The sequence below is a fragment of the Myotis daubentonii genome, chromosome 4, assembly GCF_963259705.1.
Source record: "Myotis daubentonii chromosome 4, mMyoDau2.1, whole genome shotgun sequence".
NCBI lineage: Eukaryota > Metazoa > Chordata > Mammalia > Chiroptera > Vespertilionidae > Myotis > Myotis daubentonii.
The window spans coordinates 33189111-33212362 of NC_081843.1; the positions used below are offsets into that span (position 1 = coordinate 33189111).

The 23252-nt window shown below is 57.8% G+C and overlaps 1 protein-coding gene across 1 annotated transcript in view; it reads right to left on the reverse strand.

The window, feature by feature from the left end:
• Nucleotides 1-1938: 1938 nt before the first annotated feature.
• ELN (elastin) overlaps nucleotides 1939-23252 on the reverse strand; it is a 32315-nt gene continuing 11001 nt past the window's right edge. The window contains exons 6-37 of the mRNA XM_059693449.1: nucleotides 22676-22702; nucleotides 22101-22190; nucleotides 21734-21844; nucleotides 21592-21651; nucleotides 20859-20906; nucleotides 19918-19989; nucleotides 19370-19399; nucleotides 18795-18866; nucleotides 18193-18234; nucleotides 17732-17791; nucleotides 17412-17459; nucleotides 15970-16065; nucleotides 15842-15886; nucleotides 15155-15331; nucleotides 14145-14198; nucleotides 13516-13653; nucleotides 13247-13288; nucleotides 12701-12823; nucleotides 11808-11864; nucleotides 10657-10758; nucleotides 10514-10573; nucleotides 9826-9963; nucleotides 9251-9289; nucleotides 7529-7609; nucleotides 7386-7445; nucleotides 7026-7127; nucleotides 6333-6371; nucleotides 6071-6124; nucleotides 5663-5704; nucleotides 5235-5276; nucleotides 4607-4657; nucleotides 1939-3186 (exon numbers count right to left, since the gene is read on the reverse strand). Of these exons, the coding sequence (XP_059549432.1) occupies nucleotides 3143-3186; nucleotides 4607-4657; nucleotides 5235-5276; nucleotides 5663-5704; nucleotides 6071-6124; nucleotides 6333-6371; nucleotides 7026-7127; nucleotides 7386-7445; nucleotides 7529-7609; nucleotides 9251-9289; nucleotides 9826-9963; nucleotides 10514-10573; nucleotides 10657-10758; nucleotides 11808-11864; nucleotides 12701-12823; nucleotides 13247-13288; nucleotides 13516-13653; nucleotides 14145-14198; nucleotides 15155-15331; nucleotides 15842-15886; nucleotides 15970-16065; nucleotides 17412-17459; nucleotides 17732-17791; nucleotides 18193-18234; nucleotides 18795-18866; nucleotides 19370-19399; nucleotides 19918-19989; nucleotides 20859-20906; nucleotides 21592-21651; nucleotides 21734-21844; nucleotides 22101-22190; nucleotides 22676-22702 (2246 nt within the window). The 3' untranslated portion in view covers nucleotides 1939-3142. The remainder of the gene's footprint in view (nucleotides 3187-4606; nucleotides 4658-5234; nucleotides 5277-5662; nucleotides 5705-6070; nucleotides 6125-6332; nucleotides 6372-7025; nucleotides 7128-7385; nucleotides 7446-7528; nucleotides 7610-9250; nucleotides 9290-9825; nucleotides 9964-10513; nucleotides 10574-10656; nucleotides 10759-11807; nucleotides 11865-12700; nucleotides 12824-13246; nucleotides 13289-13515; nucleotides 13654-14144; nucleotides 14199-15154; nucleotides 15332-15841; nucleotides 15887-15969; nucleotides 16066-17411; nucleotides 17460-17731; nucleotides 17792-18192; nucleotides 18235-18794; nucleotides 18867-19369; nucleotides 19400-19917; nucleotides 19990-20858; nucleotides 20907-21591; nucleotides 21652-21733; nucleotides 21845-22100; nucleotides 22191-22675; nucleotides 22703-23252) is intronic.

Sequence of the window (23252 nt, forward strand, 5' to 3'; positions counted from 1 at the left end):
TATCGCAGGACTTGCTGGCGAATCTGCTATGGGGAGTGGGAGGAGAGGACCCAGAGATGGCTCCAAGCTGCCAGCCTGACCCACTGGAGATGCTATCTACTGGGCTGGGATGGTGGGCGGGGTGTGGGGTGGGGAGCCATGCTGTGCATTGATGCCTTTGAGACTTCCAGGAAGAGATATAAGAACTGGCCTGGGTGTGCAAGGCTGCAGCGTGGGGGAGAGGTCTATGCTGGAGGTATCACTTTGGGAGTTGCCACTTCATGGGTTGTATTTAAAGCCATGAACCATAAGAAACCAAAGCAGCAATGATGCCCCCAGCAGGGCTGGCCAACTTTCGGAGGCCAGAGAACTGAAGAGGGATCACAAGGGATATTTTTGTTGACGGAATAAATGAATGAATGAATCTCCTTTGCCACTGTTCTTGGGCAGGCTGCCACTCCTCACTGATGGCCATAGCAGCCCCCTGTGGGTCTCCATGAACCCACCCCCTACCAACTTCAGATTCTCCTTCCATCTTTTCTTAGCTCTGCCCTGGCTCACTAGGGCACTCCCACTGTCCTGCCCTCTAGGCCTTTACACAGGCTGCTCTCCCTGCTCGAAAGGCACGACCGTCCTCCCGGCTTGATTCTTTGCCTGATAAATTGCTTTTCGCACTCTACTAGCCTTTAGGAAGCTCTCTCTGAGCATCATCCCACCCTCTTTCTCTTTCCATCCCAACTCCTTCTGCGCTGCAGAGGTCCTGTCGAACAAATGCAAGAGAGTCCAGTCTGCCTACTCCGTCCACACTCCCAACAAATAGCTGCCTAGCCACCCTTCTGACTGAGGGGTGTGTCACTGGCCCTGGAGTCTGCCCCAGGAGGTCAGATGCAGGCATGAGGCCATGTGGTCCCTGGAAGTGGACTTGGTGGTTTGGGGAAGGAATTCCGGAATCTGGTATCCAGAGCTAGTCCAGAAGGGAGTGGTAGGCATGGCCCCAGGCCCCATGGATTTCTGGCCCCAAAGGGAGGGCGATGTCTCTGCAGATGGGTGCATCTAAGAGTAGTACTGAGTCTCCCAGTGCCACCTGCAGGTGACATTTGTTATATTTTATTTTTAAATGAAAGTTTTAGTGTGTGTGGTTTTTTAGTACATTTTTATTAATTTCAGAGAGGAAGGAAGAGGGAGAGAGAGATAGAAACATCAATGATGAGAGAGAATCATTGATTGGCTGCCTCCTGCACACTCCCCACTGGGGATCGAGCCTTCAACCTGGGCATGTGCCCTTGACTAGAATTGAACCTGGGGCCCTTCAGTCTACAGGTTGACGCTCTATCCATGGAGCCAAACTGGGCAGGGCTGTTATGTTTTATAAGAAAGTGAAGTGGTACCTTACTTGGCCATGTGTGAGAGGGGATGTTTCGGAGGAAAACACGTCTTCTAGTTTTCGTAGGTAGGACCGTTTTCTCCTTTCTGCACTGCTGTTCACCAAGGCCAAGGGTTTGGTCTGGATCGAAGGGTCACTTTTGTTTACCCCTCCCCTCCAGCTGCACCCTCAGTGCTCAGAGGCTGCCACCAGTCCCTGCGCTCATCTTAGTTCTATGGGGCAAGGGCTGGGGACGGCCCACCTCCAGAGGAGACCCACCATGGGCAGGCGTGTGTGTGTGTGTGTGTGTGTGTGTGTGTGTGTGTGTGTGTGTGTGTTGGGGGGGGGGAAGGGAGGGGAGTGTTGAGGCGGGGACTGGCTGGCCCTGTTTCCCCTACAAAGGGGTTTTAATTGTTAAAGGACAATCTGAACTTGGAGAAGGATCAAACCTCGGAAGCCAACAGCAGAGGATTCTGGTGAGCAGCCCCCCAAATACACCTTGGACAGTGGAGGTTTCCCAAGGCCGAGCCCTGTGCCCTATCTGGGCTTGGAGCCGACGGCAGACGAGGGGATTAACAAAGGAGGCCAAGACACAGTTTCCTTTAAAATATTTTCATTTATTAGTCTTTTTTGAAGCAGTTAATCCTCTTTTCTTATTTTAAAAAATGTGTGTTTCATCCAGAGTTATACCAAAGTGATTAAAATGAATTTTCTTCTGGGGATATAGCTCCCCAGATCAGAAAAAAAATTTTTTTTTCAATTAATCACAAAAATAAAATCAAGAGAAAACATCAACAATCAAAAATAATCCCCAAATATCCAGGACAAAAAATAAAATATTTATTGATCTATCACAGCGAGACACAAAGAGATGGGCGGGGCAGGGGTGGGAGATGCTGTGAAGTACAGTGGCTCGAGGGAGGGATGGGGGATACAGTACTGCATGGGGGGACCCAGGTTAGGGAGGGGATTCCTGCCGCCCCAGCTGGCACAGCCCCTCACACCCTGGGCCCCTTTGTAGGGGTGTGTGTGGTGGGGCAAAGGCCGGGCACATGCTGCCATACAGGTTAACCAGGTTGATGGTTGGGGTGCCCAGCCAGCTAGTGGTGCCAGGTGGACAACTGAGGGCAAGGAAGGATGGATGGATGGATGGATGGTGGATGGACAGATGGGCGGATGAATTCCACAAGAGAAAGAGGGCTATTCCCATTGGGGTTCTTCTGATCTGAGGTGCCCCAGATATGGGGAACAGTGATTGGTGGAGGAAAAGGGAGCCAACGGGGCCAAGAGATGGTGTGACCGAATCCAGCTTGAGGTTTGTGATGCTTGGGTACCAACTGGACCGCAGCCAGGGGTGGGTCCTGGTGGGCAGGGGGAGGTGGGACTGCCCAGGAAGTGTCTGCACCATTTTCAGAGGAGCCCCAGGGAGGGGGCTTCCAGAGGGGCTGCCCTTCCCTCCTCCCTCCCCTGGGAAGATGAAAGCACCAGCACTTAGCACCGAGTTCCCCTGGAGATGGAGAGTGTATGGAGGGGGAGCTCCCGGGTGGGAAGGGGGAGGGGGCAGGGGGCCAAGCCCACCCACCCCTCGCCTCTGAAGTAGGGGCTTCCCAGGGCCCACTTGGCCACCGTTCTCTTGTTTCCTTGTCCTGTGGATTTCCAAGTCCGCCCGGCCAGCCCTGTCCCCTCCAGAGGTGGGGACGTAGGAGGGGGCGTAGTGGGGAGGGTCACAAAGGGTTTACATTCTCCACCAAGCAGTAGCACCAACGTTGATGAGGTCGTGAGTCAGGGGTCCTGGGAAGCTCACTTTCTCTTCCGGCCACAGGATTTCCCCAGGCAGGCTCCACCTGGGTGGGAGGGGCACACACGAGGTTAGCCTGGCCCCTCCCTGTTGCTGCTCACGCCCACTGCCCACTGACCAACTCCAGCATCATCACCGTGGGGAACAGAGGCTCCAAGAAGCCTCCAGAAGCCTGGGCTCCACCCCAGGCCAAACTCATCGTACAAACTCCCACTGGACAGGTGAGTGGGATCAGGGCTCCAGATGTGGTTGATGAAACCGAGTCTCAGAGAAGGGAAGAGGCCAGGCCACGGGTCCAGGTCTGGGAAACACTGGGCCTGGGCAAGGTCTCTATACTCTGAATCCACTCCATCTGGGAAGCCTTTAGTGAGTGACTCAGAGCACCCCCCAACAAGGGAGATAGTGTGACAAACATTCCAGTGTCTCAAATAAGTAAACTGAGGCCCAGAGAGAGTGAGAGCCTTACTCATCCACAGTCAGTGGCTAACTTGGGACGGCACCCCAGAACCCCTGCCCTCTTCCGGGGAGGGTCTGATTGGGAAACCTTGTTTCTAATCATCAAGACACCATTTTCTGGTTGGAGGGCTGGAGCAGCTCCTACCCCTGTGGGAGATAGACATGGCTTGTTACCGCCACCTGGTGGCAGTGAGAAGCCAAGTGGGGCGGGGACAGGCGTCTGTGCGAAGCTCATCCAGGGTGCTTGGAAAGCAAGGGGCTATGCCATGGCCACAGGCACCACTAGGCACCCTGGAAAGGGCCAGGCTGGCCTTGCCTCAGCCTCTCCCAGCCCTGGCCTTGCCTCAGCTGCCTCATCTGTGTAGCGGGAAGCAGGCGGGGGCAGGCGGGAGGGGGTGGTGGTGGTGGAAGGGAATCCACAGCCTGAGCAATCGTAGGGGTGGAGCTGCGGCTTCTTTGGGTCTCCCTTGGGCATTGTTGGGAGGAGCTTGGGAGGGGGTGGTCAGGACCCACCCCACACACTTCCAGCAGCCTGTGTGCATTTGTGAGCAAGGGTGTGGCTCGGTGCCAGGTAGTGGCCTCTGCCCACTCTGCCCAGCCTGGGCACCCTGCCCACCCTTCAGATTTCCCTACCCCTATGGCTCCCACCATCTCATCCATTTTCTCCCTCTGTGTCTGCTCCTCTGAGTTCTTCCCCCCCTCCTCTCCCTTCTCTTTCTCTTGGCTCCTTCCTGAAAGTGGGTGGGGGGCGGGGGGTCATGTGGGCAGCAGGGAGGCAGGGACTGCTAGGCCAGGCCAGGCTGGGTGAGTATGGAGCGTCCTCGGCCTACTCCCAGCTCTGATCAGCTGTGTTGGAGGCAGAAGGGATGGGTGAGCTGTGCAGCTCCTCCAGCCTCCCCACTGCTGCCAGGCTTAGTCCAAACGTGCTCCCCCCTCTCCCAGACTGATGGCCCCCAGCCTCTGCCTCGTCTCTGCCCCTCCTTCCATGCTGTCTTCCTTGCTCCACTCACCTTGGTACCCTAGAGCTCCCAGGGCACCTCCATAGGGCTTGGGAGGTTTGCCTGTGGGAGGAGAGGTAGGGATTGGGGAGGGGACCAGGCTTTCCCGCCTCTCTCACCATAGAGGGCCTCGATCCTATCACCGCAGGTTCTGAAGGCCTTGCGGATCATATCCTGCATATAGAGGTCTGAGCAGCTAGGAGGGTGCCTCCTCCCACCATAGCCAGACCCCAGCCTTGCCAGCTAACATGCTGGTATCAGAGAGGTTTTGACCCCCCTGGCTGCCTGCTTGATGGACCTTGCTCTTCCCTTACAGTTTCTTTCTTTTTCTGTGGGAGCTTGTCAGTCTCAGCACTTAGACCCCAAGCTCCAGGGTGACCCAGGTCCCTGTCTCAGTCCTGGGACCTAGTCAAATGCCAGGCTGGGAGCTCTAGGAGTCAGAATCCTTGCCTCCTATCCCCACACCCCAGGGCTGAACTGTCAGCTTCTGTGATTCCCCTCAAGTCCCACACCAGAGGCCCAGCCAAGGGTTGTGGTCATACTAGCCACTCCCTCAACAGGACTCTTCCCCCCTCCACCCCAGGAGAGGAGCTCAGAGCATTGCTTGAAGTGGGGCCCCTCCTTCTTCTTGCAGACTCACCGCCAACTCCCAGGCCCCCAGCCCCGACTCCGGCTCCGCCACCTGCAACACGGGAGAGGGGCGGTGAGTGTGCCGCTTCTGGGAGTTGCAAGGCCTCCTGGCAGCATGGGCCTCGCTTGAGAGGGGCCAGGTTCTGGGCTTGGGAGCCTGGCTCTGCCTCACTCACTGTGTGACCTTGGGTCAGTCCCTGGTACTCTATGAACCTCAGTTTACCCCATTTGGAACTGGTGTTTCAGAAAAGCTGATGCTCCCTGGCCTTGCAAGGGGGGAAGAGAAGAATAAAGGGGAGCCCAGCGCGGTGTAACCTGAGGATAGGGCACCCCTCCTGGGGCTTGACCTAGCCCTCCTGAGCAGGAGATGAAGCAGGGGAGGGGAAGGCTTGGGGCCAGAGCTGCAGCACAGGGCACAGGGTAGGAAGCCGGGCATACCTGGGAAAATAGGAGACAATCCGAAGCCAGGTCTTCCAACTCCTGCAGGAGGGACTTGGGGTTGGCATGGGGCAGGCCCCACTCCAGCCTCGCCCCCTCTTTCTCTCTGCGCACTACCCCCCTCCCCTTCTCCATGGCCAGAGTGGTTTTCTTCACAAACCTTGTCCCTGCCTCGCATCCTGGTGTGGGACCCCATTGCCTCAGCTTGCCATCCTGGTGCCCGAGACCCATGGTGCCCCTGACACTGAGGCCTGCCCCTCTGCCCAGGATGTTTCCTTTCCTGGACTGTCCCCTCTCCCCTCTATTCTCTCCCCTCTCCCCTCTCCCCTCTGTCCTCTCCCTCTCCCCTCCACCTTGTGGCCTTGTGCTAGCTGCAGCCCCAGGGTTGCACAGCAGAGATGGCCCTACCTGCACCTGGGAATGGCCTGGCAGCTCCTAGGACGCCTCCAAGGCCAGCGGCACCTGAGAAGAGGGCAGATGGGGTTTGCGACAAGGTACAGTCTAAGGAGTCATGAGCCTCCCCTCTGGGTTCTGGGGTCAGGGAGATCCCGGTCAGGCCGTTAGGACTGAGCAGGATTGAGGCCTGAGTGGGTGAGATGGGATGGTCAGGATGGGGCGTATTAGCAGCCTACAGGCCTGGGCAGGAGGAGGGCAGCAGGGAGCCACTTACCATATTTGGCTGCTTTAGCAGCTGCAGCTGGGGACACACCTGGGGAGATGGGGTGCATGAGAGCCCAGAAATATCCCTTCCCTCCCAGTCATGTCCCCCTTCTGACCTGTTCACTGTTTACCATCTGCCCACCGACTCATCCTTCTGCCGTCCCTCCACCCCTCCTTTATCCAACTTTCCGAAAGTCTTTATTAAACACCTACTGTGTGTCCAGTCTTGTGGCGCACACAGGAAGAGACTTCAGGCGGGTTTAGGTAGGGAGATACAATGACGACCCAAGAAAGAGTGACATGTCAACACAAGAACGGCCAGGATGGCAGAGACTTTGGAAAAGTAATTCTGTCCAAGCTTTGGTTTTTTCCCCAGCAAGTGGGCATGACCATCATGACCCTAACGAACTCCCACTGGTTGTGGTCATGTGGGTCGAAGAAGAGGAGAGGGAGAGGGAGAAGCAGCCCTCGCTCCTGCTCGCTCAGGCCCCTCGAAACGCCAGAGGAGCCAGAGAAGGGGCAGGCCCACCACAGCCCTGAGTGAGCAAGATGTGGCAAATGGGAAGCCCTCTCTCCTCTCTCTCTCTCTCTCTCTCTCTCTCTCTCTCTCTCTCTCTCTCACACACACACACACACACACACACACACACACACACACTCATTCACTCACAATAAACTAATAGATTCTAGAGCAGCCTCTTACCTCCAAAGCCCCCAGCCCCTGGGACACCTCCAAGTCCCAGTCCTCCAGCTCCGAGCCCGCCAGCTCCGAGTCCACCGGCTCCCCCGAGGCCTGCGGAGAGAGCTGGGTGTTAAAACCCCATCGGCGAGACCCCTGCCGCTCGCCTGTGAAGAGCTGACGTTTTCCTCCCAGTCCCCAGGTGGAGCCTGAGCTTCCAGAGCCTTTGTGGATGCTGTGGGGCCAGGAGGTGGCTGGGCCCCGGGGAGACAATGCCCCTGAGGGCCCAGGGGCGGGGCAGGGAATAGTGCTCCACAGTGCATGGTCTGAGGCCCCCCAAACCCTGGGGACTGTTGGCAGCCCCCACCTCTACACAGCGCTCACCGTATTGGCCAGCTTTGGCAGCAGCCTTGGCGGCAGCAGCCAAGGCAGCAGGTCCGGCTCCTGAGGACACAGAGGGAGCTCAGGGAGCAATTCTCCACGGGTCCGTCTCCCTCCCTGCCCAGCCGTCCTGGGGTTCAACTCACCTGCCACACCGCCTGGGACACCTGCTCCACCAAGACCACCAAGGCCTCCAACCCCGCCAAGGCCCCCAGGCCCTCCTGCTCCTGAGGAGAGGGGCAGAGGGTCAGTCCCCCATTTCTGAAGGACAGGGTCTCCCTGACCCAGGGGCATTAGCCAAGCAGACGGGTGGTCGAGGCCATGTGGCCCAGTGGAAGGAGCACTGGACAGAAGTCCATTCCCAGACACCTGGGCCCATGTCCCTGACCAATCAGTCAAGAGTGAGCTTCCTTGCCCGGCCAGTGTAGCTCAGTGGTTCAATGACGACCTTTGAACTGGGAGGTCACGGTTTGATTCCTGGTCGGGGCACATGCCCAGGTTGTGGGCTCGGTCCCCAATAGGGGCCATGCAGGAGGCAGCTAATTGATGATTCTCTCTCATCATTGATACTTTTCTCTCTCTCTCTCCCTCTCCCTTCTTCTCTGAAATCAATAAAATTCTATTTTTAAAAAAAAAAAGAAAGAAAAGAGCGAGCTTCCTTGGGCCTTGGCCTACCATCTTTTCTCGTTCCCCCTGGGCTAGCCCTGGAGCCACAGGTGGCCACAAGCTGCAGAGGAGGGAAGACTAGTCTCAGGTACTGACAGTCCTGGGTTCCAATCCTGCTTTCTCCACTCATTAGTGCCTCTCTGAGCTGCCACCTCTCCCTAAAGGAGATGATGATCCTTACCCCACTCACCCTACAGGTGTTTGGAGAGTAAAAGAGCGCACCATCGGGGAATGTGCCCTGAGTTTTGAACTGTTGTCCCGAGCAGAGCTGCTACGAATAGCAGCAGCAGCAGGAGTTTCACAGTTCTCCGTGCTTCTCACAGATTAGCCTGCTTATTATTCATTGCAACAGGAAAGGTGGGGACTATTGTCATCCCCACTTTGCAGATGAGAAAATTGAGACGCAGCAGAGGCTAAGCAATATGCTCAAGGTGCCACAGGCAGGAAGTGGCTTTGGAGCCTGTCCCCTTAGCTTCTTTGTTTCCCTGGCAAAATGCGCTCGACTCCGGCTGGCAGAGCAGCCAGCAAGGAACCGGAGAAGGCTTGTGGGTCACCAGGCCCGCCAGGGGTGGGACTGAGGAGACCGGGATTTTCCGAGTGGAAACTGGCCCCAAGTGGACTGGCCGGGCTGATTGGTGTTTCCCTGGCAGAGGCCCTGGCCTGGCTCTCAGAAGGCCAAGAATTCAGGGGCCACAGACAGTGTGGGTCTGGCCAGCCCGGGCTGCTGAACGCCAAGTGGAGGGGCAGGCTTGTCTGCCACGTCTTCGTGGCTCGTGGCAGCGCAGTCATGCTGACTGGGAGGTGGGCGGGGGCCGGGGCTCTGCTGGCCAGGAGGCAGAAACTGCCTCGCTGACAGCAACCCTGCCCTGGACCCATAAAACTGAGGGCCAGGGGGGCCCCTGGGGACCACGGTTTTCACCAAGGTGGACTTGCGCCCAGGGAGGCCGGAAATGTGAGGGGCCTCTTTGGTTGTCCCAGGGCTGGAGGCTCGATAGGCATTTCGTGGGCAGGAGCCAGGTCTCCTAAGCTGTCATGAATGTGTCCTAGAAACTGCCTTTTTCCACCCTGACCATCCCAGCCCTGTGCTGCAGGCGCCGGGCATGGGGCCCTGGCCCGGAGGGAGGGGAGATGGGTGACCAGTGCAGCAGGGATGGTGGGGCAGCAGTGGAACCAACCGTGGTGACCAGTGTGGGGGCACTCACCATATTTGGCTGCCTTAGCAGCAGCCAAGGATCCGGGTACTGCAGAGAAAGGAAAAAGGAAATGTGGGGTGGTCAGCAGCTGAGCTCTGTGCTGGGGGGTACTGCTTCCTCCTGGGAGCCCTCCCTGCCTTCCTTGGCCTTCTTTGCTCCTCTCAAAGCCCTGAAGCTGTGGCTCCCCAGCCAGGAGCTCACCTGCCTGGGTAGATCTCCGGTCACTAACCATGTCTCTGCCAGTCTGGTCTGGGAGCACTTGAGGGCTGGACTGTGCCTCCTCCTTCCCTCGGCCCCTCCCAGCCCCTTCAGGCTCGGTAGCCACCAGGCGAGAAACTGGAGCTCCTAGTGGCCACAGCATACTGCTGGGGGCGAGCCAGGTGGGCCCACCCATGCAGCCTGGGGCTTCCCGCCTCGCCTGCCCCCCATCTGTTACCCTAGTCATCTGACTGCTCAGGAGAACCTAATGGGGAATTCACTATGAGCCCTTCGATGAGGTGCTGGGGGATGTGCTGGGAGGGAGCATACAGTCTCCCTGCTCTGAGCTCAGGGGTCATTTCTGCCCAGGCTAGAAGGCCTCTCACCTGCACCCGCACCTGCCCCAAAGCCAGGAACACCAGCACCAGCTCCAAAGCCAGGAACGCCAGCACCAGCTCCAAACCCAGGAACGCCAGCACCAGCTCCAAATCCGGGAACGCCAGCAGGAAGGCCAGCGGCAGCCCCTGGGAAAGATGGGCAGTGGGATGGTGACAGCAGGCAGGAAGCATGCCCCTGTGGGGTGTCCTGCCCGGGAACCGAGACAGGCCCCGAGAGAAGGGGCCAGACCCCTTAATCCACCCTCTGTGCTGCCACCAGAATGGCCTTCCGAGAGCTCCCGCTGACCACCATGTCCAGCCCCTCCCCCCGCTGGCATTCAGGGCTTCACACTCACTACACCGCTTTCCTTTCCAGCCCAACCTCCACTCTTCCCTCTGGATGAACTCATTTAATTCTCCCAACAACCTTCTGCAGCAGGCGCCATCAGCACCCACATGTCATGCCCGAGGACAGGAAACTCAGAGGTCACTCAGCTCGTGTGGGGCCCAGGATTGGAACCTGGGTCTCTCCTTTGCTAAATCTGCTTTTCCAACCCCTTGTCTGCTGCCGTGGGGACCTCCCAGCCTGCAATGGACCTGAGAGCCTGCATATTGTGGGGCCCAGCTCCAGCCTGGGTCAGGCTGGGCCAGCCTGCGCTTGGTGGGGTGAGGAGGGAAAGCCAGGCGGGGCACTCACGGAGCTGGGCTTTGGCGGCCAACTGAGCAGCAGATTTGGCGGCACCCGGGGTCCCTGCTCCTGGATGGAGAGGGAGGGTGTGTCAGGGTGTCAGCCACGGAGGATTCAGAGGCTCCTCAGGCCCACTTTCTCACACAACTTACCTGTAACGCCGCCGGGGCCAATGCCAAGACCAGGAACCCCTCCAGCACCGGGGAAAACGCCAAGGCCGGGAACCCCGCCAACGCCAGCGCCAGGGCCTAACCCTACAAGAGTGAGAAGAACTAATCCTTAACCCAGTCTCAACCAAGGAGGACAGAAGCCAATGGAAAGAGCAGCGAGCTGGGAATCAGGAGCCTTGGGCTTTCATCCCCGCTAGGGCACAGGTTGCTGTGGACTTTGGGCAAGTCATCTTCTCTTTATGTGTCTCAGCTTCCTTGTCCCTAATATGAGGCATGTGTAGGGTCAGGAGTTCTTAACCTTTGGAGGGACAAGGACCTGTTTGAGACTTCTGAGGATGGTGAAAGCAGAGCTATGTGGTCAAGGGTGCTCTACAAGACAGGCAGACACGAGTTCAAAGCTTAGCTCAGCCACCATTTAGCTGTGTAACTGTGAGCAAGTTACGTAAGCCCTGAGAACCTCAGTTTCCACATCTCTAAAATGGGAATGATGCTACCAACTTCACAAAGTTGCTGTAAGGATTGCTTCAGCAAATGGCAGCTTTATCTAAAAAGGGGTTGTTTGTCATATGTGAGTTTGGGGGGGTCAGTGGACCTAAAATTAAGATTTCTCTGGCCTAGACAGCTCTAGATTTTCTGATCTGAATCTTGCTGCCCACCGGTCCCTGAAGCCAAGGCGTGTAAATGCCCTGGCCCAGGCCTGGTAGACATTTAAGCTCTAAGGTGGGGCTACTGCCATTGGCTATGTTCAGGAAGGTGGGGGTGTTTGGGGCTGCCAGGGTGGCCCTCAGATCTATGGAGAAATGGAGAACCTTGTCAGGGAGCAAGAAATACTGCCACGGAGGGTGGTGGGCACCCAGAGGAACCAGCTTGAGGTCCAGAATGGGGGCGGCCCAGCTAGATTGGGGCAGTAGGGGCTTTGGGAAGAGTGCGGAGGTTGGTTCTGAGGTCTCACCAGGGCCTGTTCTCGCTTTGCTTTCCTAATCAGAGACTTGACCCACACCTGAAAGTGGCCAGATGGGTCAAAGGCCCACAGCGAGAATGTGAGCTGCGGGGCTGCCAGACCCCAGAACAGAGGACAGGAGAGCGGTGCTGTAAGATGCGCGCTGGGAACAGAGTCGGGGCGGGACACATACCATATTGAGCAGCTTTGGCAGCTGCTTTGGCGGCTGCAGCTGCTGGGGTTCCAGCTCCTGGAGAGGTAAAGAGAAGGGGCTGGGGAGGGGCTCCCTGCACCCCTCCTCACTCTCCCCCAACCCCCACAGCTCCAGGGATGCTCCAGAAGACCCGTGCTGTGCTCTGTGCTGCCTCCTTACGCTGGAGCCAGAGGAGGAAGGGTTCCAGGCCTGCTGTGAGGATGGCCCGCTAGCCGCCCTGGACATGCCCCTTCCCTGCAAGCAGCTCGGGGACTGTGACAGTCTAGCTCGGACTATGGTGGTGGGAGCCTGAAGCGGTGGCTGGCCAACTGTCTCCAAACCTCTGTTAAAGGATTTGTGCAGCTTTCTGCTAAAGGCGATGTTAATTTTTAAAACTATTGGAGGAAATGTCTCATTTTGGAGAGAAACTCAAAGGGGGAATTTCCCCCCAGAAAGAAGGAAAATAGAAATCCGGTGGGCAAAAAACCCGAGGAAGGTTATAACTTAATCTCATTGTAACTCTTCATTTCTTCCCTTTGGCCTCTGATTGGTGGAGGAGAAAGAGTGCAGGGGAACCAAAGGGTGACATAGGCCCTTCCACCTGAGCAGGGACAGAAAGGACCCTAAAGTAAGGGAGGCCACCCAGCCCTGACAGGGCAGAGCTCCAGCACCCAGCCGGCTGACATCCCCGAGGGAGGGACTTGCCAGGTTGTTCAGCAGACTGGAATCCCGTAAAAGGTCTGCCCTCCACACTAGGGGGCATTGCTTTTCCTCCTCCCCAGCTCTGGGCTCAGTCTTGCCATCTATAAAATGGTGCCCTTGACCTGGGTCCACTCCAGGGGCCCTTCCACGAGGCAAACCAAACCCATCTCTGGGTTGGGAACACAGCTCACCTGGCACCCCTCCGATGCCCGGCACCCCTCCGATGCCTGGCACCCCTCCGATGCCCGGCACACCTGGTACAATGCCTCTGGCACCTGGCACCAGCCCGCCCAGGCCTCCTGCTCCTCCAGCACCTAGAGTAGTGAAGACCATCAGCGCTGCCCCCCGAAGCTCCCCTCCTTGAGGGAGCAGAGGGTGAAGGTGGGGTGGGGAACAGAATGGCTGTGGTGAGCACCTTCAACTTGCTGGTTTGGGGTGGGGTGATAAGCTGGGCACCAGGAACCCCAAGGATTGGGCAATTGAAAAGGGCAGGCAAGTTCAGCGTGGCTTGGGAAGATGGGGTCAGGGGCTCCTGATCTTGGCCCAGGCCATTTCAGCCCTGGAGGCCTGAGCGCGAGCTTGCTTTGTCCTCATGCTGGAGAACTGCTCTGAGCTCAGAGCCTGGGCCCCAGGGCAGAGCAGGGCTGGGGTCCAGGCTCTGAGAGGAGGGGACGGTGCTGCCCAGGAGGGAAGGACACTGCCCTGGGCATGGGGGCAGGCAGGGCCAGGGCACTTACCATACTTAGCTGCCTTGGCGGCTGCGGCTGCCTGGGCTGCAGTTATGGAGAAAGAGAGAGAGAGAGACCCTCAGAAACCTGGCTGGATTTCAGTGGGGCTGTGCTGACTGCTCTCCTACCCTGACAGGCGCTGCAGGCCCTCCCTGCACACTCCCCAATGCCTCCCTGAGCACGTGCAGCCTAATCAACACTCCCCCACCCCCTCAAGCTCTACAGAAGAGAAGCCCCCATGCCTTCGCCCTGTTTCCCCAGGTGGAACTAGGGCTCACGGGAAATGCCAGCTCCAGGGACACCTCCGACTCCAGCTCCAAGACCACCGACTCCAGCTCCAAGACCACCAACTCCAGCTCCAAGACCGCCGTAGCCTGGAAAGCCCCCAGCACCAACTCCCACTCCGGCTCTGCCCCCTGCAGAGAGAGGAGAATGGATAGAAAAAGAGATCAGTGAGAGAGGCTGGGGGGGCCCTGGGGGTGCTAGTGGACTAGGAGAGTAGGAGCAAGCCCCCCTCAAGTCTGGTCCTTGAAGGACAGGAAACCATAGAATGCCTGGGCCCCCAGCAGCCTTTTCCAGGAAACCTTTATTGAAACCCTCTCCCAGCATTTCTGCAGCCCCTCTCTTCTCTGATTGGGATCGGGCCCTGTTGGTTATGGAGAGAGGGTGGGCAGGTCCCATTTCCCCAGCCAGACTTGGGCTCCTGTGAGGGGGGTCCTGGCTGGGGTGGGGAGGGGCGGGACACTGTCCCCACTGCCATACTACAACTCTCCTATCACTCAGCCTCATGGCCTCATCCTGGGGCCCAGCAGGTCCAGCTCAGCCAGTGACCTGCTGTGTAACCCGGGGCAAGTCATCCCCTTTCTCTGGCCAGAACAGGGTGGGGCAGAGCTATCAACACACTCACCATATTTGGCTGCTTTGGCGGCTGCTTTAGCAGCTGCGGCTGGTGACACAGCCCCTGGAGAGACCAAGGGGACACAGATGATCAGGAGAGAATGGAAGAAAGATGGTCAATATATATCCACCCATCTGTCCAGTCTATCTCCTTTCTCTCTATCAAGCCAACCCAATGGATGTTTAGTTATCTGTCTACCCAGTCACATCTCCATCTAGTCCTCTGTGTACTTAACCACTCATTCACCCACCTACTTATCTACCCACGTGTCTGTCCATTTGCCTATCTATCCTTAGACTTCAATACAACCACTTATCTCTCTGTCCATCCATGAACCCATCTGACCATCCATTTATTCACTCATCTACCCATTCATCTATTCATATATCTAACCATCCATTTTGCATTTGCCTCTCACCCACGCATTTATTCGTCTGCTCATCCAACTATGTGCTCATCCACCATCCATCCATCCACCCACCCATCCATTTATCACTTTATTCACTTATTTAGTCCCTCATCTACTCTTCCATCTGTCTTTCCATCTACTCATTCATCCCTTCATCCACCATTTTACCCATGTATCTATTCATTCATCCTTTTTTTCTGTCCATTCATCCTCTTATCCTTCAACCTCTACTTATCCACATGGCCATTCACCCACATACCCAGCTGTCCATCTGCCCATCCATCCATCCATCCACCCACCCATCTATTCACCACTTACTGAGCATCTATCTATTCATCTAAGGACTGGGGACATAGAGATGAAAAAGACATGGTTCCTTCCCTCAGGAGCACACTGGCAATGAGAAGGTGAGTGGGAGAAGATGATGCTGGAGGTTGTTATAGCCCAAGGGAGAGAAGATGAGTCATGGTTAAGGTATGGGAGAAGAGGATAGATAAGTGAAGTGTTAGGGAGAATCCAAAAGTCTTGGCAATAGTGTCAGTATTTCTCTCTTACAACACACACACACACATACACACACAGCCCAGCTTACTTGGTCCACCCACAATACCTGGGACTCCAACACCTGGGATCCCAACACCTGGGACTCCTCCAACACCTGGGATTCCAACACCTGGGACTCCTCCAACACCTGGGATCCCAACACCTGGGATTCCCCCAACACCAGGGACTCCAACACCAGGGACTCCAACTCCTGGGCCACCAGGTACCAAGCCTCCAGCAGCTCCTGTGGAAGGAAAGAATTATTCTGGCCTAAACCCTGTGGGAACCTTAAAGGGCCTATAAGGGCATGGTTCTGGGGAGCTGTGGGGGTGGCAGGTCCTGAGTCCAGGATCCCAGGTGGGCTGACATTGCCTTTGGAGTTTTAAGGGTTTGGGTCTGTGGGTGGGAAGAACATGGTCTATGTCTAAAGCAAATTCAGAGCATACCACTAGCACCCAGGCAGGTGGTGCAGTAGCTATGGGTTGGCTTTGGGAGGGGGGTGGGAGGAGCCAGATGCTCCACAGGGGTCCCCCATTGCTGGGCCAATCAGTGAAGAACAACAGACAGGGCCAGGCAGAGTGGTCAGACAGGCATGTTTGGGGAGGTGGAAGGGAGGTGTCCACAGGTGGACAAAGGCCAAGTCCATTCAGTCTTAGAGAACTGAGGTCTCCAAGGCCTAGTAGAGGCCTGGGCTGGCTCCAAGGGCCTGAGGGCAGGCCAGAGTCCCACGTCTTCCTCCCCTGAGGGCACTCACCATATTTAGCTGCCTTTGCAGCCGCCTTCGCAGCAGCCCCGACCCCTGGAAAGACAGCCACAGAGGGTGAGGCCTTTCCCTGTGGCCTTCTCCAGGACACCCCCACCCCCTGCTGGAACAGCCACTACCTCCAACACCTCCGATCCCAGGAATTGCACCAGCCCCACCAGGAATGCCGCCACCTCCAACACCAACACCAGGGAGAACTCCAGCTCCTCCAGCACCTGCGGGGATGGGGACAGTGCAGATGTAGCTCCCAGGGCTCCTCCTGAGGCTGGGAAGGAAAGCCACTTGGATGCTGGCGTTTTAACTAGCACAGTCTCCTCTGGGAACGAGGCCCAGGCATCTCTGGCGGGGCCTGCTTGAGGAGGCCCCCACCCCACTGTTCATTGACTCACCCCCAAAGTGTCCATTTCAACACGCTCATTAAGGGACTTGTATGTTTTCAGACAAATCCCATTCTAATCACTGCCACATACTGAGAAACCACAAGCGGCCACTCCCTGGGCCAGAGGGGCCCCTGTAGGAATGTTCAAGGCTTCCTCTCCTTGTGTTCCAAAGGCTCGGCCAAGTTTGTAATCCAAGCGCCTGGCTGCCTGGCTCTGGCAGGCCCTCGCTGTCCCAATCTCCTGCTCCCACATTCCACCCTCAGGGGCCTGGAGGGACAGCCTATGGGGCCTCCTAGGGGCGGCCTCCAGCTCAGTGCTGCCCTCCACATTTTCGCCCCCTTGGCTGGTCCCACCATGGCTGCAGGAAGGGCTCCCCTGGCACTGGAGATGAAGGTGAGGACTTTAGCCCCAATGGTCTGACTCTGAACTGGGGCTACCTGGGACAGGGGGACAGAGGCCCATGCTGCTCACAGCATGGGCACAGGGAAGGGCGTACCATGTCTGCCAGCCAAGGGATCATGAGCTTGAGGAGCCAGTTAAAATTTTTATAGTGCACACTACATTGATACTAAACTGTTACATTTTTAAAATGCTCATTCTAACCACCATAGTACCCATTCCCCTCTGCACAGGCTCCTTCTTCCTGCTTTAACCACATGGCAAACTCCACCTATATTTTAAGGCCTCAATCAAATGTCATTTTCTCTGAGAAGGGTTCCTGATTTTCTTCCCCCAGTAGAAATAATATCTCCCTCTTCTCCAGTCCCACAACTGTGCCTCCAGCCTCCAGCAGAGCGCTTATCTGTCCCTGGTCTCTAGAATGAATGGATAGATGGAGGGAGGGAGGAAGGGAGGGAGGGAGGGAGGGAGGGAGGGAGGGAGGGGTAATTAGATGGGTGAGTGGATGGATGGATGGATGGATGGATGAAAGAATGGAAGGAGGGAGGAATGAATGGATGGAGGAATGAAGGGATGGATGGATGGTTGGGTGATGGAGAGAGGGATGGAGGAAAGAATAGATGAATGGATGGAAGGAAGGAGGAATAGGTGGGGTCAAAAAAGTTGGACAAAGGCGGGTGGGCTGCCTTGGTTAGTTATCTGTGAGGCAGGCTCTCAGTGATAACAGGATGGAGAGGTTGTGAGGCTGGGGGCTAGCAGCTAGGGACTTCAGAGGTACTCACCATACTTTGCTGCTTTAGCTGCTGCTGCTGCAGCCTGGGGACCAACCCCTGGGGGAGGGGAAGGGGAGAGACTGAAAACTGTGGCCCTGCAAATCCAGAGGCCTCCACTCCAGCCCTAGGAGAGCCATCTGTTCACATATGGGTGTAGGTGGGGGCATCATAGCCACCAGAGGCCATAGTGCTGTCCCACCCAGGATCCTTCTTCCGGCTCAGACGGGGATCTGAGTGCAGGGTGGGCTGGCCTGATTTCTGGACAGATCATGGCCTGCCCCAGAGCCCTGGAGCCAGGGTGATCAGAACCCCTTTGACTGGCACCTTACCTGTCCCTGTTGGGTACCCAGTCTTGGCCCCGGCGCCAGCCGCTCCTCCAGGCCCATATCCTGTAAAACAGAGGCTCACTGGGCATCCGTTCAGCTCTCACTGCAGCTGCCCCCCTGCCCTGCCCGTTCAGGGGCTGTGCTGCCCAGAGTCTCCACCATGTCACCCCCGTCAGAGTTAAAACAAGTTCAAATATGTGTGGGGGATGGTTACTCCCACTGTACAGATGAAAACACTGAGGCTCAGGGAAGAGGCCGGTTCTCTCAAGTGTGAGGGCCAGGCTTGAGAACCAAGCTGTCTGAGTCCAAGTTCCATGTTCCTTCCTGAGGGAATTCCCTTTCCAAGACCCCACCCACCCCCAGCGGGTACTCTCCTAGCCCTGGGCTGGGGCTGCAGCTCTCTTGCCAGGACCCTGCATCTGGAAAGAGCCAGAAGCCCACTGGCCTGGGAGGGCCGTACTCACCATAGGGCAGTTTCCCCGTGCTGTAGGGCAGTCCGTAGCCACCTGAGGGGTGGGGAGGGCAGGCTCAGGTGTTGCCCCAAAGCAGCCCCATGCCTTGCTGGGCTCCCACTACCTTGGTGGACAGATCTATTCCCACAGCTGCTGAGGCCTGAGACCCTTCCGAGGGTCACGAGCAGCCCACGGTTGCTCTCAGGAGAGCAGAGGCCCTGGGTGGAGGGGGGGGGGCACCCCACCCGGTCCCTAGAGTCCGAGTAGCTTCCTTACTCCCTTCCCAATAAGAAACAGCTCATTATGTGACGTCCGAGGGGTCTTTCCAACGAACAGTGTTTCTTACCATCAACACCAATGGTTTCCTATCAGGGCTGGGGGTCTCTGTGCCTGTGTGTGCATGCGTGTGGGTACAGGTGTGCATGTGAGTGAGGCCAACACCTGCAGGATGGCTTCCCCATGCTTTTCTTTGCTGGTGACCAGAAGTGGGGCTCGGTACACAGGTTTCCTGACACCCCCCACAAGAGACACCGGTGACCAAAACTGTGCTCCCACAAATGCCTCAGCAGTGAGACCCGGTGAGAGGTGCCTCTTGACTCCTCCTTCTGACTTACCTGGCAGCTTGGGTGCCTTGATCGGGTATCCCAGTGGGACTCCAGGCTGCTGACCCCCAAAGGGTCCAACTCCTGTGAGAACAAGGAGAACAAAATCAGGCCCTAGCAACCTGAGCTCCCGCTAGCCCCCAGCCTCACTCTCCACTTTCTGCTCAGATAGAGGGAGCCCCACTGCACCCAGAAACCATCCTGCCTGGAGGGCGTTCCTGCTGCTGTCACTGATCAGCTGAGCCCTTCCAGTGCTGGGCCATGGCCTGCAGAAAGCTGCAGAACTCTCCCCCTCCTAGGGCTTGGGCCACAGTTGGGCCCTGCAGCCCTTGCAGCATTTGGCACAGACTGGCACATTTTCTGGACTCAGTGGGCTGCTACACATGAGGGGTTGGGACTGGGAAGCAGAACTGTGATCGATGCCACTTTGTTTGGAGCCAGTCCAAGGCCTGGAGCAATGGGCATGAGGGGCATTGGACAGGCCTGATGGGATTCTGAATGCCCCGCCCCGCCCACGGTGAGAGCCTTTGCCTGGCTGGCCACCCTGCTGGCCTGCCCACCCACCGGGGATTCTCGCCTTGCCTCACCTGGGATTCCAGCAAAAGCTCCCCCTCCACCTGCAATGACAAGGAGCCATCACTGTAGTCCTTTCACCGTGGGCGCAGGGCCCCGAGGCACCAATGGCTGGTGTGAGGCAGCACAGAGGGCTGGGGAGTGGCCAATTCTGCCCCGATTTCCAGGTTTATGCTGCCTCACACACACTTGGGATTTCTGAGAGGTGTTCTGTCCATCTTGGCCACCAGTACCAAGGCTGGAGCACAAGGTGTGCCCACCCAGAGGGCCCTGAGCCCAGGGTCTCCAGCCCCACTCCTCCTCCCCTCCATAGGAGCCTGAGGGTAGATACAGGTTCCCACCATGGGTCCCCAGCCCCCCTCCTCCTCCCCTCTGTAGGGGCCTGAGGGTAGATACAGGTTCCCACCATGGTCCCCAGCCCCCCTCCTCCTCCCCTCCATAGGGGCCTGAGGGTAGATACAGGCTCCCACCATGGTCCCCAGCCCCCCTCCTCCTCCCCTCCGTAGGGGCCTGAGGGTAGATACAGGTTCCCACCATGGTCCCCAGCCCACTGGTCACATACCTGGGGCCTTGGGCTTGACTCCTGTTCCAGTGGGAACCCCAGGGAGCACCCCCACACCTGGGAACCGAGCTCCTGTGAGAGCAAAGGGGGTCAGGCAGTGAGGGTGGGAAGGCAGGCCTAGAAGGCCCAGCCTGGCTCCCACACCACCCCCGGGGCAGGAAGTTGCCCTCCTGCACTGACAGTCAGTGACGACACAGCTCATGTGGGATGGGGGCGGTTTGATGGTGGCTTCTCTTCCCTGTCTGACTCGGAAGATCTGACTTTAATCCCATTTCCTAGCTATATGACCTTGTGCCTCAGCTGGCCTTGTCTCTGAGCTGAGGCCACCTGCCCACCCTTACCAGAGAAGGCAGACAGTAAAAATTGGCAGGAAGTGGGAAGCCTGTGCCCACAACCGAGCACACAGCCCTCTGCTGTGGCCGGGAGCTCCGCACTTGCCAGTGCCTGGCCCTCCCACCTCTCCTGTCTCCCCTGGGACTGGGCCACCTGGGACAGAGGGAGGGACACTGTCAGCAAATCTCCCAGAGCAGCCCCAGTCTGGGCTTTTAGGGGAATTCAGGAGGTCACATGTCGGGTGGGGTGGCCAGGCCTGGAGGGAGAGGAGGGTGAGAGGGCAGCTCTGAGGGTCTCCTACTGGGCAGATGCTCTGGGCGGGCTCCCTGGTGACTCATGGCTTTTGGGAATCAGCTGGTTACACCGGGGACTTGGTATGTCCTCAGGGGCCCACCTCGGGCTGCGACAATGATCTGGGTCAGGGCCTGGGGTCGGAGCTTGGTAGGATGAGGGGAAGCTGACTGGCCTTCATGGGAAATGACAGGGGCCCTGTGTCCCTTAGCCTGAGCTTTGATGCTCTGGTGGCCTCAGCTTACAGGGAGTTGAGGGGCCACCAGGAGATGGTCTCCAGGCTATAGGGAGGGTCTCCTTCTTCTCTGTGATTTTACCTGTGCCTGGGAGCACTCCACCTGGGTATACACCTGGTAGACCCACACCTGTGGCCAAAAGAAGGAGCCGTGAGCAGCGCCCCAGCATCCAGGAACCCCTCCCTGGCCTTCCCTCCACAGCTCCAGGCCTCACAAACCAGCCACCCCAGTGCCTGGCAAGGATAGCCAGGGACATGTGTTGGGGCCACGGCCTTCCTCCCCTGAGTTTCAGGAGTCATCTGCAAACCCTTCTGTGCATGGATTTATCTTGTCTTCTGGAGCCTGTTTACATGGCCGGCCCAGCCCACCTCTGGGCTAACAGCTTCCAGATGTTTCTTCCCTGCTGCGTGGACTCAGGCAGGCTTTTGTTTAACCTGAAGTCACTTCCTCAAGGGCTTGGTGCAGAGGAATGAGCACCAGATGGGGAGTCAAGGCTCCTCTGGCCACCCTGGCTCGGCTGTGACCACCAAGGGCCTTCTGCACTGACTCCCATGCTGAGCCTCAGTGTCCCCATCTGTCCCCTGGATCCCGAGTCTGCCACAATCCCGTCTCTGAGATCTCTGAGATCCTGGAAGAAGGGCCCAGAAGGTGGGCTAGAGTCCCTCTCCCCATTTTGAACAGGGCCCCACACTTTGGGCCGGTCGCTCTTCCCTGCCCCGCTGCAGCCAGGCCCCACCTGTCCCACCCAGTACAGAGCTGAGGGCCTCAGCCCCTCCCTGAACCTGCTGTCCAGCCCCAGGGACTCCACACTGACCCGGCACTTTCCCAGGCTTCCCTCCAGCTCCGACTCCCACTCCGGACGGTACCACGGCACCTGGCATGGAAGGGACCGTGTCAGAGCTGGTGTCACCAGGCCTTCAGCCTTCACCAGGGCAACTCAGGGTTAGTCACCATACCTGTAGACACTCCTAAGCCACCGAGTCCACCGACACCACCGAGTCCACCGACACCACCAAGTCCACCGACACCAAGCCCGCCGACGCCAGCAGCACCGCCAAGCCCAGCACCTACAGAGCCAGGAGTGGGAGAGGCGAGGAGTCATGCAAGGAGCAATGGGAGGTGGGAGGGCCCTGGTGCATGTGGACAGCCCAGAGATGATATCTGATCATGCCACCACCTCCCTTGGAGACTGCTTGCCTCTCTGAGCCAGAAGATTAGAGATGAGGATCCCGCCTGCCTCCCAGGAAATGTTCTTTGCAAAGTGGAGAGCCCATGGAGGCGAGAGGGTCTGCACTATGGCATGTCCCAAACCGTCACACTCACCAGCTTTGGCTGCAGCTTTATAGGCGGCAGAAGCGCTCACCCCCGGCGGTAGAGGCCCCGGGAAGGTGCCCCCAGGAAAGGCGCCGAGCCCTGTGGAGGGGAGGGGAGGACAGGGTGAGGCCCTGAGCCCAACCAGCCCTGCCCAGGAGGCACATTGAGGTGGCTCTCCTATTCTCTGCAGGACTTCCACGCCAAGCAGTGGCCTCTGTCCCCAGGACCAGGATCAGTGTTGGAGAGCAACATGTGCCAGATGGTTCTACTCAGCCTGACAACGCTGCAGGCTCTCTTGGGATCAAACTTCCACACCCGCTCCTCCAGGAAGTCTTCCTGACACCCTGCCGAGTTGAGCAACTCCTCTGGGCTCCACTGGCCCCTGCAGCCTCTTGGCACTACATCATACTAGCACTCAGGACGCAGCGGTTACTTCCTTGTGTCCTGGGCAGCTGCTTAGGGCAAGTGGTCTCAGCATCACCCTCACACCAGCGCCCAGGGCTGGCCTGGCCCACGTACCAGGCAGATACCCTGGGCTTGGCTCTGGCCCCAAATGGGCATCTTGCTTGGGTGTCAATACTAACCTGCCCCTCCTGGGAGCCCTCCAGCACCTGTAGGGAGAAGGAGACAGAGCCAGTGAGGAGACGAGAGACTGGTGTGTGGGCATCATTCCTGGATCCTGGGTGGGAAGGGTCTCATGATGGGCAGGCAGGAGCCAGGCAGGGCTGTGGTCTGTGCAGCCACTCAGACCCCAAGCTGGACTCGAGCCTTTGGTGCTCAGGGGCTGATCTTGATAAAACAGCAGCTCCCATTTAGTGACCAGCTACTATGTGCCATGTAGATGTAATTGTATTGACCATCCCCCCCCCCCCCATAATGCACCTAGGCCAGGCCTTGCTTCCCCTAGAAGGCCTGCCAACAAATGGGAGACTGAGCAGGGCTTTCTCTGAGGGTGGAAGCTGAGTAGAGTCTGTCAGCAAGACCTGACCCAGGCCAGGCCCTGCCCGGCTCCCACATTAGCCCCCAACCCAGACCTCTCTTCTACTTCCTTGCAGGTGTCTCCTGGCTCAGCCCATTCCCTCTCCCTTGTATCTGGAGACCCTCCAGTTCCCAGCATCTGTCTATGTGTCCATCCAGCCTGCCTGCAGTCCAGGAGCCTCC